Here is a 14,967-nt window from a genome sequence, read left to right as displayed (position 1 = left end):
TATAACTTACAATTAATCAACCTTGCAGTCCATCACCACCACTGGGAAGGACATGCTCCATGGGAGCGATTCAAAAGCCAATTTCCTCTAATGTTTGAATGTGTTGAACCATTTACATCTCATGTGCAACAACATAATGAAAACAAAGAACTCGAGTAGAATAAAAAAACAGCATAAGGTTAGCAAATTTAAGCTGCAAAAGTAGAAACAGAATGGTATTCAGCGACACACTTGTGGCAATCAAGTAAGAATGATGGCTCTGGGAATGACGGAAACATGCACAAATGCATCCAAGCATAGATTATTGGGATAGTAATACTATGCAAGAGCATAGCTATATCGAATCAGCTCGCAAATCATTTAAAATTTACTTGCAATTATTTTGATATTAATAGAGTTAAACTACTCGAATTCGACTCCCGAATCAAAATATCAACTTACAAGTCTATGAGCCTTATCAAATTTTAATTAGTTACTTTTTATTTTATTTTGGCCTAACTAAAAACTAAATCTTAGAGGAGATCTGATGCTCCTCGGGCGAGGAGCAGCAGCTCCTCGCCTGAGGAGATGGAAGCTGAGGGTGGAGGGTGGTGGCGGCGATGGTCGGAAAGAATGGAAGAAAGGGGAGGAAAGAAGAAGATGAGAAGAAAAGAAAGAGTAAGAAGAAGAAAGGAAAAATGAAAAAAAAAAGGAGCTATTTTTTAAGTAAAAACAAATTAATAAAAACTAAATTAGAGTACAATTGAAATAATAAAATATAAAATAGAATAAATTGATAAATTTTTAACGTTAGATTAAGATCAAAAAGGAGCTATAAGATCAGAATTTTTTAATACATTAGATTTTTAAAAAATGAGGATTTTTACATAAAATAATTTCCAAATCACTAACATAAACATTTTAAAATGTGGGAGATGCGGTGTAATTTTCTCTAGGCTTAATCACCAAAAAAACTCTGACCTTTTAACCCCTTTTCACTTGCATCCTGACGTTACAATTTTGTTTATATCACCCTAATTCGCACATTGCGTTTCCAATTACACCCTAAAATGTAAATTAACCCTTTTTCACTTGAAAAAAATGCTAATTTGATCCTTCATTTTAAATTTATTTTCTGAAAGGTATTTAATATTACTACTTTCGCATTACGTGTGGCTCGTAACGTAACTCGTCAATGAACATATTAATAAACTTATTATTATTATATCAATTTTTTTATTTATAATTAATATTAAATTAGTTAAGAATTTTTTTTAAAGTAAATATAATATATTCGGTTATTAAATTTTGTTCCATATTGAATTTATTCTTCTTTTGATTTTATAATAACCATAATAACCATAATTAAATTAATTTTATTAATAATATCTTTAAAAATAATAAGATAGAAATTTAAATAATAATATATTGACCAAATACAATATTTTAATTTTATAAGTCAATCAAACTAAAAGATAGGTATTTCTATACTAATTTGGAGACAATTTATTATTTTTTACATACTAAAATTAAATTGGAGATAATTTAACTACCTATTCTAATTAGGACTTTAATTATAATAGTGATTAATTAATTAACTAATTAGTTAATGACTATAAAACCTTTGTTTAGTAGTAAACTGAAAAGGATTATTCAGTAAATTTGCATGTCTCTTCCCATCCGTGCTTTTATATATAGTATAAACCCTCTTTCCCAATAAATTAATATATTTGAAATTTTAACTAATATAATTATTTAATAAAATATATAATTAATTTTTTTTAAATCGACAACCCGCTCGTCTTCCTCTTGACGAAATTTGTCACGAGAAAGACGAACCTGGTTTGAACTACATCTGGTTCATCGTCTTCCTCACTGAGAAAGACGGTGGTCTTCCTCGATGAGAAAGACCAGGTCGTCTTCCTCACTGAGGAAAACATGTTTGTCTTCCTCACTATTGTCTTCCTCACTAAGGAAGACAACGGTCTTTCTCACTGAGGAAGACCAGTTCTTCTCGTGACGAACCCGAAGCAGGTTCGTCACGAGGAAAACGAATGAGTTTTTAAAAGATAATTTTTATTATAAAAAATATTTAAAATTTAATAAAATTAATAATTTTTTTATATATTTGTACATTAATTAGAGAATATTAATTCAATATACGTTAAAGTTGTAAAAAAGACATCGAGAACGAAGGAGTGTGGCTGTAGAATTTTTTTTAATATCTAATATTTAAATAAAAATTTATTATTAGTTTTTTAATTTATAGAGAAGATGGTTTTTTATTCTTTTTTATAACATTAAGTGCTTTTTAAAAATTATACTATAAGAAAAGGATCAAATTGTCAATTTTTAGGTGAAAAAGGATCAATTCATATTTTTAAGGTGTAATTGAAAATGAAAAGTTCGGACTGGGATGATATAGAGAAAATTGCAACGTCAGGGTACAAATAAAAATGGCTAAAAGGTCGGGGGGGTTTGGTAATTAAGTCTTTTCTCTAATACTAACGAGCGGCAGCCCCTTTTCATTTGGCTCTAAACTAAGAAGCACGGAAACTTCGACAAAATTGCGTTTTCCGTTTTGGAAACGTTTTGAACCGGAAACTCTTGGACACCCGTACGAAACGTTTCGGGCCGTTTCCGTAAACAATAAAAATTAAAAATTTGTAAAAAATTTAAAATTATTACCCTCAAATAAAAAAATCTAACTAGTTACCCATAAATTTTACATTCGTATTGCCCACAATACATCAAATATACTTATTTGTGTTGAATTATATTATATTTTTTTATATATTTATAAAATTTTAAATATTTAGTATATTAAAATGAATTATTTTGTTAATTATGATAAATATTTAGATAATATTTTTATAAATATCCCTATATTTTTTTTATTTACACGTTTCTCCCACGTTTCGTGTCCTTCATTTTGAAAAAATTTCGTTTCCCCGTGTCCGTTTCGTATCGTTTCCGTTTCCCATTTTCGTTTCCGTGCTACCTAGGCTTTAAACCTAAACCTAAAATTGAAAGAAAGGGAGAGAGAGAGAGAGAGGACGCCGACGCCGACTGTTAACAACACCCATATAGCTAGTCCTGTGCCGATTAGAAATGGCGGAGCCTCCCATTAACGGTAATGGAAGTCTGTAGCCGACGCTTTTGTTTGTATTTCTTCTTCCAGGTTTTTATTGTTTATTCTTTAATCGAACTGTTGTTTTGAAATTGGAACAGTTGAGCAAAAAAGGCAGACCCGGGGAAAGCTGCAGGAAAGAATAGAAAAGTAGAAAAAGCGGCAGCGTCCTCTGTTGATCATCAAATTATCTTCCATGTCTTGTTGCGAGATGACGAGCACCACTGGTACACTGCAAAGTTCAACGAAACATCTTCTATTTCAGTAAACCATGTGTGCCCGATGCCCAAATTTATTAAACACTACGGCACTGCCGTTGTGGTGGGTTCATCCATATACTATATCGGAGGGACGAAACTTGTGCCTGGTAGTTCAATGTGGGCACTCCCTATCCCCAACCCTTTAGCAGATGTTCATCTCTTTGATACTCTCTGTCCTCTTAAGGAGTGGAAAAGAGTCTCTTGCATGACTGCCGGACGAAGCAGTCCTGGTGCAGTGTCGGTGGATGGAAAAGTTTACGTTTTTGGAGGTCATCGCTCTGCAAGTAAACCCTTTGGTGAAGTTTACGATCCATCGTCTGACACTTGGCGTACCTTACCGGATCCTCCAAATGGAATCAAGTTCCCCTCTGGCTTCGTGATCTCTTCTCGCGACACCAACTACATAATTGTGGGTTAAAGATTCTGGGGGTCACTGAACTTTCACCAAGTTACAAAATAGTCACCAAATTTCAAAACGTTACAAAATGGTTACTGTACTTATTATTAATAAACTTCCGGTGGTCTTTATATGATTTCCGGCGATATTAATCCCACGTGGCTACCGGATGCTGAGTCGCTTCCTCTTTCCTTCGCCATGTCATCAGAGTATTCCTAATTTTCCATGTCATCATCTTCTTCCCCAATCTCTTTTAATTTTTTCACTAAACATCAAATATAAAAAAAATTACTGTCAGAAGCAAATCAATTCCTGAATCTGTTTCAATTTCTGAATCTTTCACTAAACATCAAATCAATTTCCAAATTTCGTATACGCAGCCGGAAGCATCATTGTCGTCTGAACCTAGACGACTCTTCGTCTTCGTCTGGGTATGAACCCAGACGAAGGTTCTACGTCTGGGATGAACCCAGACGAAGGTTCTACGTCTGGGATGAACCCAGACGAAGATTTCTCGTCTGGGTTCATACGCAGACGATGAATTCTTCGTCTGGGCTCGTCTGGGTTCAAACCCAGACGATGAATTCTTCGTCTGGGGTGCCCAAACGATGAACTCGTCTGGGTTTATACCCAGACTATGGTTCTAAATGGTGCGGGCTAATGGAGCGGCGGTGCTGGGATTTTTGTGGTGGCAGTGGTATGGAGGTGAAGGTAGGAGGTGTGGAAGATGTAGGGTTTCTTTATTATGAAGAAGGAGAAGATGAGGTGGAAAATTTTAAAAGAGAAAAATGACATGGAAAATAATTAATGGACTGAGTGGACTTCCGGTAGCCACATAGGATTATTTTAGTCGGAATTCATTTAGAGATCACCGGAAGTTCATTAATAATAAGTACGATAACCATTTTGTAACGTTTTGAAATTTGGTGACCATTTTGTAACTTGGTGAAAGTTCAGTGACCCCCAGAATCTTTAACCCACATAATTGTACACAATGGTTATGAGTTTTGTGCTTTCCACCCACTGTCTATGTCCTGGTCACTCCGTCTTGGCGAGCACCTTGCTGTCCGTTACCCTGCTGTCTTCATGGATAATACAATTTACTCTTACCATGTTCATTGCCCCCTTGATGAGACTGCACAGCTTTGGGCGTTTCAGTTGGACAATGGGGGTACATCTGGATGTACTTTAAAAAAATCTCTGGTGCGCTTTAAGAGTAAGTTACCCGCTCCTCATACCTCTTTACTTGCTTTGAGGAATGGGAATTTATTTTTGTTCCGGCATGGCCCATTGAAGACTTGGGGTATGTGGTATGCAGGTGGCACTTTTATGCTGCAACAGCTCAAAGTGTCCACCAATGACACCAATGGTTTACTGCGTGCCAAAGAAGATTTTTTTGGCTCTTTTAGCATTGAAAATTGCAGACAGCTCCTTGATGTGCTTGTTCTCTAGGAGTTTGGATTTAGAGTTTAACAAGAGAAATAGTGCAGATAAAGCTGAGAAGAAGCTAAGAGTATATTTTGAGGAATTGTACTGTTTTTTTTTTTTTCTCCAAGGTTTGAGTTGAGGTTCATCAAATACAATTAAAGAGACATATCAAGTACACAGTCATACCTCAGCTTGATCACAATGATTAAGTATCAGTGGTGACACAATAATAATGGCAGACAGAACATAAGACGAGGAGAAATGGCCTGCAATTCGTTCTTTAACAAAATGAATGTTACATGCATCACTTTTTACTAATAAAAAACAATGGCAAATAGGGGTGAGCACGGTTCGGAGGAATCCGGAGATTGACAAATCTCTGGAACCAAACCAAAAATTGGGGATATCAAAAATTGGATCTCCGGATCCGTACTAATAATCGATTTGGTTCGGTTCGGAGATTTTATTTTTCGGTACGGTTCGGTACGGAGATTCGGTCCTAATGGTTCGGTACGGTTCGGTACGGATATCACTACAATCACGGATATTGTTTTATTTAAAATGTGATCTCTACTATATTATAATATATTATTTTGACTTTTAAAATTAACTAGTTTCGCATTACGTGTTATGCACGTGGCTCGTAACGTAATTCGTCGATGTATATATTAGTAAATTTATTATAATTATATCAATTTTTTATAATTAATATTAAATTAGTTAAGAATTTTTGTAAAAATAAATATAATATATTCGGTTATTAAATTTATTAAATTTTTTTCCATACTGAATTTATTCTTCTTTTGGTTTTATAATAAATATAATTAAATAATTAACTTAATTTTATTAATAATATCTTTAAAAATTTAAAAATAATAAGATAGAAATTTAAAATTTTATAGTTCAATCAAACTAAAAGATAGGTATTCCTACTAATTTTGAGACAATTTAGTTATTTTTTACATACTAAAAACTAAATTGGAGATAATTTAGCTACTTATTCTAATTAGAATTTTAATTACAATAATGATTAATTAAATAACTAATTAGTTAATGACTATAAAACCTTTATTTAGTAATAAACTTAAAAGGATTATTCAGTAAATTTGATTGTCCCCCCCCTCCCCCCCCATCCGTGCTTTTATATATAGTATAGATTAGCTACTCATTCATTCATTTTTTAATATTTTTAACTATTACAAGTAAATAATCATCAATAAAATAAAAAGGCACAACATGTATATTATCGTTCGATTTAATATTAATTTTTTGATTATTTGATAAGGGTAGTTTTATATATTTTTAAGTCTAAAATTATATATTTTTGTTAAAACTATGTAATTTGGTCAATGATAGAAAATAATGAATATGTGTTGTTTATATTAATTTATAAAAAATACTTTTAATAATTATTAAATATTTGAAAAATTCATATAATTTTCATTGAAATATATAAGTATTTTGTTTTTCTGTAAATTAATAACTTTTTTTATATATATATAAAATAATATTTTTAATATATATTATCTAATTTTATAAAACAATTTTAATTTTTAGTAATTCAAAGTTAATACTAATATAATAATCAAATGAAAAATAGAATTATATATATATATATATATATATATATATATATATATATATATATATATATATATATATATATATATATATATATATATATATCTATATCTATATCTATACTATATATAAAAGCACGGATGGGGGGGGAAGGCAAATTTACCGAATAATCCTTTTCAGTTTATTACTAAATAAAGGTTTTATAATCATTAACTAATTAGTTATTTAATTAATCACTATTATAATCAAAGTCCTAATTAGAATAGGTAGCTAAATTATCTCCAATTCAGTTTTAGTATATAATAAATAACTAAATTGTCTCCAAATTATTAGGAATACCTATCTTTTAGTTTGATTTAACTACAAAATTAAAATACTGTATTTAGTCAATATATTATTATTTAAATTTATATCTTATTATTTTTAAAGATATTATTAATAAAATTAAGTTAATTATTTAATTATGGTTATTATAAAACTAAAAGAAGAATAAATTCAGCATGAAAAAAAAATTAATAACCGAATAAATTTACTAATATGTTTATTGACGAGTTACGTTACGAGCCACGTGCATAGCACGTAACGCAAAACTAGTATATATATATAATTTCGGTTTTTCGGATATAAGTTCGGTATTTTGGTTCGGAATGGTTCGGTTCGGTTTTTGGTACGGTTATTTATAAAAGATCCAGAACCGTACCAATAAAATTTTCGGTACGGTTTGGTTCAGAGAAATTCAATGGTCAACGGATATTTTTCGATCCTGGATATTTTCGGTTCGGTTTTCGAGATATCCAGGATCCGTGCTCACCCCTAATCGCAAATTCTATTATTTTCAAGCTGTAATGAAGTTTTGCCCTTTTCTTATGCTTTGGTGGACCTTTGTTCTTTTGCCTGTTGGCAGGGGCGGAACTACGCTCAGGCTCGGGTAGGCTCGAGCCCGGGCTGCCGTTGAAATTTCAGAGATTCAAAGTGTGACCGATAATAATCGGTATGGAGTTTCAGCACTTCAGCCATGGCTGCCGGCTGAACAGAGCCTTTCTTTGAAGAAGATGAAGAAGGAAGACGAAAAGAATTTGGGTTTTTAGTTTAAAAAGGCAGATTTGACCCTTATTTTTTTACTTAAAGTTTTTTGGTTCCTAGCTATTAGTACAGTTAGAAGCCAATCAAACGGCCACAATGAAAAGTTTCAAAACTAAAGCTGCACGTTGTCTGACCTAATCCTTATCTACACTCCAAAATAATTGAACTAGACTAATATACCCTTACTATTTGTTGACTGTACATTTTGTCCATTTCTTCAAAAACAAATTTATTTAAATGACAAACTATAAAACAATTGTACACGTTGCTTTTATTTTAAACTCATTTTATGCTAATACAATTTCATTAATTTTTTATTCGCATGTTTTATAAATTTAACTTTTTCAAATCAGTTTCAAAAACTATTATCATTTAAAGTTTTAATTTAGTAATTCTGTTTCGAAATAATTAAAAGAAATTATAAAATCTATATAAAATGCTCTTTTTATTTCTATTTAGTTGTCGCTTTTAGCTAAACTGCTAATATTAAAAAAATGTAATTTCTATATAAATCTCTTTTTATTTCTATTTAGTTGTCGCTTTTACCTAAACTGCTAATATTAAAAAAATGTAATTTTTATCTTAAATTATAAAGATAAAAACTAATATAAGTCTATTAATACAAATTTAATTTTAAAAATCAAATTATTAATCTCACCAGTAAGAAATTTAGTTTTAAAAGTTGAATTATCATATAACGAAGTGATTTATTGAAAAAGTTAAATTTATAATTTTAATATTATTATCTTAATTCTACTACAAAATTTCATAAACCTATTGTTATTTATACTTGTTGAATTTTGAAATTAAAATATACTTGAATGTAACTAATTATGTAGAAATGATTTCCAGTTTAATATTTTTTATAAATAAACTATCTTTTATTCCTAAAATTTCAGCAGTCTTTTCTACGAATTCAAATTTTCAAACCCAATATCAAAATAACCGGAAAATTCTCAAATCTTATAATTGATTCTCGGTTAAATTTCTATGAATTTTCCGTTTATTTTTATTACTTTTTAAAAAAATTTAGATTGTGAATAATTTATTATTATAATACTAAAAAATGCCAACTCTATTTAACCTTTTGATAAAAAAATGCCTACTCTAATAAGATAATTCAGGCAAATTTTAAAACAATCAAATTAATTAGGTGTTTTTTAGCCCGGGTTGGAAAAAATTCCTGGTTCCGCCACTGCCTGTTGGTCCTTATAAGCTGCTATAAATAAGATAAACTAGGTATGAGGGGTAAGTATTTCAGCACATATGACATGCATGAGCAAAATAGTAATAAGTTATTCATTCTCAGGCGGGAAAAGGTACATAAATGACCCTAATGTTTTGTCTGTGTCTCACCTATGCCACTAATGTATTTTTCGTCTCAAATATGACCTTAATGTTTCCAAAAGAGAGCATTTAGGCCCTTCCGTCAACATGAGTTTATAACAGCATTAACTTAATATGATGTGGCATCCAAACAAATAAAAAGTTCAATTTTTAATACATATAAATGCCCAATGGCCAATAATAAACAATTAAAGATTAAAATTTAAATCCACCTCATCTTCTTCTTCTTCATTTATCTCCTCCTTTTATACCTGATTCTTAATTCCAGCTACTTCCCCAATTGCTACTCTTTTACATTTCTTTTCTTCTCGTTTCACCATCTACACTTCCGATCTCCGATGGCCAGTATCATAATTAGCGGCCACCACCGGCATTGCTCCTAGATCAGCCTGTGGCACAATTAATTCATTTGCTTAACACAATCAATTTCTTTGCAATTATGGCAAGAAATCCATGAACTTTAACCAAGATGAACCTGCAATTTAACCGTCTTATGAACTTCATTTGAACAAGACGACGACGAAGGAGACGACGTCGTTATTGCTGTGACGTTGAGGCCGATGCTGCAACTTGCTCTGTCATAAACCGTTGTTTTGTCGCGCATAGGAAAAAAATTCTCCTCCCCAACGCCATTAACTTCTCCTCTCCGTCAAGACATGAACACAACAGAAACCGGTTATATCTATCGTACACATGTCAATTCTATCAAATAAAATCCATCAAAATCATGATCTGTTATCTTACTTTGTAAGCCAACTGCGAGTAATGGAGATCAAATTTCGAAGCATTCGCCTAAATAATCGGACGGCGGCCTTCTTTCATGTACTGATTCATAGTAGCAGTAATCAAGTCACCGGCAGTAGATTCCGGCGAAATTAAAACATGTACAACATCGATACTTTCTCGAACCGTTACGTTTACTCGCCACTTAATTTGTTAATTTCGGTCTCGCTTCCGTGAAAGAGGCTCCGACAGACATACTCCTTCCTCCAAGCAAGTTCAGTACTGTGTTCGGCCGGCGAAGCTGAGATTTCGGTACTTCCATAGTTAGTCTTCTGTGAAACGACGATGTTTTCTCTTTTAACTTGTTTTTACGATTCTTATCTGGCTCATGTCCTCGTCGGATATTACTCTTTATTGTTGCAGGCATTGTATAACAAAACAATATAAACAAAAAGACCGAAGTTATCGCAAACGGCGATAGCGCAATAAGCGGAGGCGAGGGAAACCGATAGATCATATAAACTGGGTAACAATTTGTAAATAAAAGAAAAATTTGTTAGCAGAGAGTGAATACAAAATCAACAAAAGTGGAGATGGTGAAACAAAAAAGGAGGAATTGTAGAAGAGTAGCAATGGGGAAGTGGCTGGAAACAAGAATTAGCTGTATAAGGAGATAAATGTAGAAGAAGAAGAAGAAAATGAGGTGGATAGCCATTTGGCATTTATATGTGTTAAAAATTTAATGTTTTATTAGTTTGGATGCCACATCAGATTAAGTTAACGCTGTTATAAACTCATATTGACAGAAGGGTATAAATGCTCCATTTTGGAAACGTTAAGGTCATTTTTGAGACAAAAAATACATTAGTGGCACAGGTGAGACACGGGCAAAACATCAAGGTCATTTTTGTACCTTCTCCCTTCTCAGGCTGCTAAACTAATTACCTGTTAATTAAGAAAAGAAGCTAAAAGCAGTTCTAATCATAAACTCTAATTTTTAATGCTTCGTCTTCACTTTACATTACTCTTAAAGCGGAAGCACTCTCTCTCTCCTCGAAAAATAATGTAATGAAAACCATTACATAATAATGAGTGTTTGAAACTTGATATTTCATGTAATTTACAATTATATTTAGCCAAAATCCATCCTCAAATTTTGTCTACTTTGTCTCTGACCAATTTTTTTAGTCCCTCTACTTTAAAAATTAGCTATAATAAGCCCCTAAATGGTCGGAAAAGGGCGAGTGAAATCACTCTCCGTTAAAATGAATGGTGCTGCATTTTGAAAATACAAGTTCGTCTCTTTTGTTCCTACCTAATCTCATCTCATGGATTCTTCTTCTTATGGTTACTCTACCATCGCCATTGAGCATCACACATCACTGCCTTCTCTGTTGAACATCGCTGCCTTCTCCGTCTAGCTGTTCCGCTGGTAACCAACTGCAACCGCCTGTTGCTTCCATAGAGAACACCAGCTTCTGCATGCTTGGTGGTGGCTCGTGGAAAGCACAAGTTAATTTTCTCATTTGCTCTCTTTCTTTTGGTGTTTAAGTTTGAATTGTTCATTTTTTTCCCTCAATTTCTCACAGATCATCAATTCTTTTAATTTCCCAATTTTAATCCGAAAAGTGATAAATTAAATAAACCATGATTTTATCTTCCCATTTTTAAAAGGAAAAAGAGTCATTTATATCCCTAAAATTTTTATTTGTAACAACCTATTTATGTTGTAGCATTTCCCCTTTCTTGATGTTTTTCCACTGTACCTTTTGCATCTAAACATTAGTTGTAAATTGTAATAATAATGAGATGTCTTTTTTTTCACATAATTGAGTTAAGTTTCTAAAGGGAATTCAAATCAAGTGCTTGTGGTTACTTAGAAGGATGATAGCAATCACTTTATAGGATGCTGCTGCAATTTGCTACATCATTTTCTGTTTAGTTTTTTCTTCTTATTAAAATCTTATTAAGTATTTGACTAAACTATGAATTTGTGAATTTAACTTTGTCTTTTCATTTTGTTGAATTGGGGAACATTCTCCGATTACCGGTCTCTTATATAAGGGCCATAATTTGTTGTGTTAGAATTGGGGCTACTGTATCCTACAAAGGCAAGGCATGCAATTAAGAAATGTAGCAGTTAGGTCCAAATTAATCATTTTACAAGAAGACCAAAAATGGATCATATATAATCAATACTCTTTATTATGGATATTGCAAAAAAAGAATGTGGCAGTGTTTGTTCAACCAGGATATCATGCAAATTCCTGTAGTAAAAGGACAGCAACATAACTATGAACTCTCTAGGTTTGTGACTTTTGATGCTTGAGAGTTTCAAAGCGGGCAGCCAGTGAATCATAATCTGGCAACTTGGGATGTACTCGAGGAACTGGAGGTGGAGGCCGATGTGGTGCTGGTGCACCACTGCGAGCCGGAGATTCCTCCATTTCAATTTCTTCATCACAATCTGATTCATCAAACTTCATTTCTGAATTTGGAGAAGACGAATAATTGGAGTTGTCTCTCCTATAGTCATCATCCATCTGGTGGTCTGGAAAAGGGGCATTGTAGCTTTGTCTCCTTTGGACATTATGAACATCCATCTCGTTTGACCTTGTCTTATTATTATAGCTATGTCTCCTATAGAGACCTTCACCGTCCCTTTGCGCTGATCTTGCCTGTTCATTGCTTGCATTATGAACCCATGCAGGGCCCTGTGACTGATGATTCAATATCTCGGGACTGCTTTCCATTATAGGGCTGCCAGAAAACATTGCATATCTAGGATTGATTTCTGAAGCATTCAAAAAACCAGGTGCTTGAGAGGCTGGATCAAAGTGCTTGTTGGCTAAATGAGCAGCAGCCTGTGCAGCCGCAATAGCTTGCTTTGCAGATTCTGCAGCTGCTTCAGCAGCTGAAGCAGTGTCTCGGAACTGTATATTACCCATTGCTCCTTCCTTAGATGATCTATGCCATGACAAATCAGTCAGCATAATTTTGTGTCAGCAGAATTTAAACAAGATAACTAACTGACCTAAGAGTCGGTGGATCCATGTCAACAATTTTACGTTCAGGCAGCTTCAAAGGTAAACTTGAAGCACTAACAAAAGCGTCGGCTCCTTCCTGGTAATGAAACAGAATAATTATCATAAGAGTTGAGAAAGTTCAAATATGCTGGAAGAGAAAACGCGAGAGAACTAACTATGCGCTCCTCCGGAGGCTTGAGAAGCTCCTTTTCGGATTCTGCTGTATCCCAATCAATCTGGTGTTCCTTTGCAATTTCCTTCAACACTTTCATCTTCACTTCTCCAGTAGGAGTTCTCACAGAAAGCTTGTCAATCAACTACAAGCAAAAAAAATAAAACACTCCATCAATTTTTCCCTTGTGCAACTAACAGCACTGTCTCACATGATGGCAGAAATAGAGGCTTACCATGCGATTTACGCCACAGTCAGGTCGCAAATCAGTGGCAGCAGAAACAAAATCTTTGCCATACTTCCTCTCAAATATCTTGACAATGGCCGCTAGTTCTGGAATCTCGGCGCACCTCGGAGCTGCAAATATGAGACTGGCAATCCCTTCTTTTAGGTCTGCTGGGCATTCTCTGGAGGCAATCAACATTATTAAATCCACAAGGATGCTTGTAATTCAACTCAGATATTACGCAATTCTCACCTTCTTTTCGCAATGATTGTTAGCCGAGAGACAACTAACTCACAGAATAGCTCAATAAATTCATTTGCAGCAGAAATATTCTGTTCTCTGATCACATGTTCAACCTACAAAATCATCACACTTACAAATAATCCAACAACAAAATTCTAATCCATTCGGGTTCAAGAGAACTCTACCATTTCATATAAGAAACAGAGACTAACCCTAGAATGCATATAAATAAGAAAATAGCTCACAAAATTAAAAAATTACCCTCACACGAGCAGTGGCGTCTTGCTTCGATTGAAGAAGCAGAGCAATGTCTCTTCTCATTTGCCTAACCACCGCCTCTCTCTTATTCCTCAGCAACTTCATCCTCGCCACCGCCATTTTCGCCGCTGTTTTACTGTCAGAATTAAAATCGTTAATTAATCAAAAAGAAATGCAGAACAAATGTGATTTTGAAAATTAAGCAAGACGGTTACAGTACCATTTAGAAGAGCTGAAGCGAGGGGCAAAAATGGAAAGAGCTAAAAGTTTCTTCATGAGTTTCTTGGAGTGTGAAGAGGAAGACGAAGCTATGCTTGCCATGTCTACTGTCATTGTGATATGAGAGAAAAAGAGGAGTTGTAACGGTATGTTTGACTATTATAATTTGTTATTGTTGATCGGACGGTGGAGAAAGAGAAGGTGAGAGGTGGTGATTGAGTGATTACTACAGAAGAAATGTAGCCGTTATGTTGATTTGACATATGGGGTCGATGGTTTTGCTTCTCTTTTTGGTGGGTGGGTCACAAATTGCAACACTATGGTTGGGTTATTCTTTCTGAAAGGAAATATCAATTTAATTTCTTATGAAAAATAATAATGCAAATTAAAAGGAAAAAATTTAATTTAATTTTTCTGATTCAAAATAAGGTGGCCATAATTTTATTCTACAAAACGAAAAACTAAAAGAAAAACTTTATTACTCAATTTTTTTATAATAATTTTGTTACTCAAATTAGCAAGAAGTAGGCGTGTGAAAAACTAAAAGACTGAATCGGGTCGAATCGAAATTTTAATAGTAGTTTGATTTTTGGTTAAAACGGTTTTGGATTAATTTTATAAAAAAATCTTTCAAATCAGACAATAATTCTAAACATTAAAAAGTTTGATCGTAGTTAATAAAAAATTCAAAAGTTTGGATTTGAAAAATAGTTTGGTCTAAATTTTATTAGTTGCATATAATCTTTCTAGAACTATTTCTTACAACCCCTAAAATTTAAATTATGTATGTTCATATAGAGGTGGCCATGGGCCGGGTCAGCCCGTGAACCGGCCTGGAACCAGCCCGGTCAAACCCGGCTGGAACCGTGAAAAGAGTAATTTCGGGCCAGTTTCA

General features: G+C 33.3%; 1 protein-coding gene across 1 annotated transcript; it reads right to left on the bottom strand.

Moving 5' to 3' along the window:
• Positions 1–12,117: 12,117 nt before the first annotated feature.
• On the bottom strand, positions 12,118–14,342 carry LOC126679506 (uncharacterized). Its single transcript, XM_050374550.2, has 7 exons — positions 14,074–14,342; positions 13,857–13,989; positions 13,605–13,708; positions 13,362–13,533; positions 13,131–13,271; positions 12,963–13,051; positions 12,118–12,895 (listed from the first exon to the last, which is right to left on the bottom strand). The coding sequence occupies exons 1-7, from the start codon at positions 14,184–14,186 to the stop codon at positions 12,232–12,234; spliced, it is 1,416 nt and encodes a 471-aa protein (XP_050230507.1). The 5' UTR covers positions 14,187–14,342; the 3' UTR covers positions 12,118–12,231.
• Positions 14,343–14,967: the final 625 nt, after the last annotated feature.

This window comes from Mercurialis annua, linkage group LG4 (assembly GCF_937616625.2).
Source record: "Mercurialis annua linkage group LG4, ddMerAnnu1.2, whole genome shotgun sequence".
Classification (NCBI taxonomy): domain Eukaryota; kingdom Viridiplantae; phylum Streptophyta; class Magnoliopsida; order Malpighiales; family Euphorbiaceae; genus Mercurialis; species Mercurialis annua.
The sequence above is the reverse complement of the archived record's forward strand: the minus strand, read 5'-3'. Positions and strand labels throughout refer to the sequence as shown.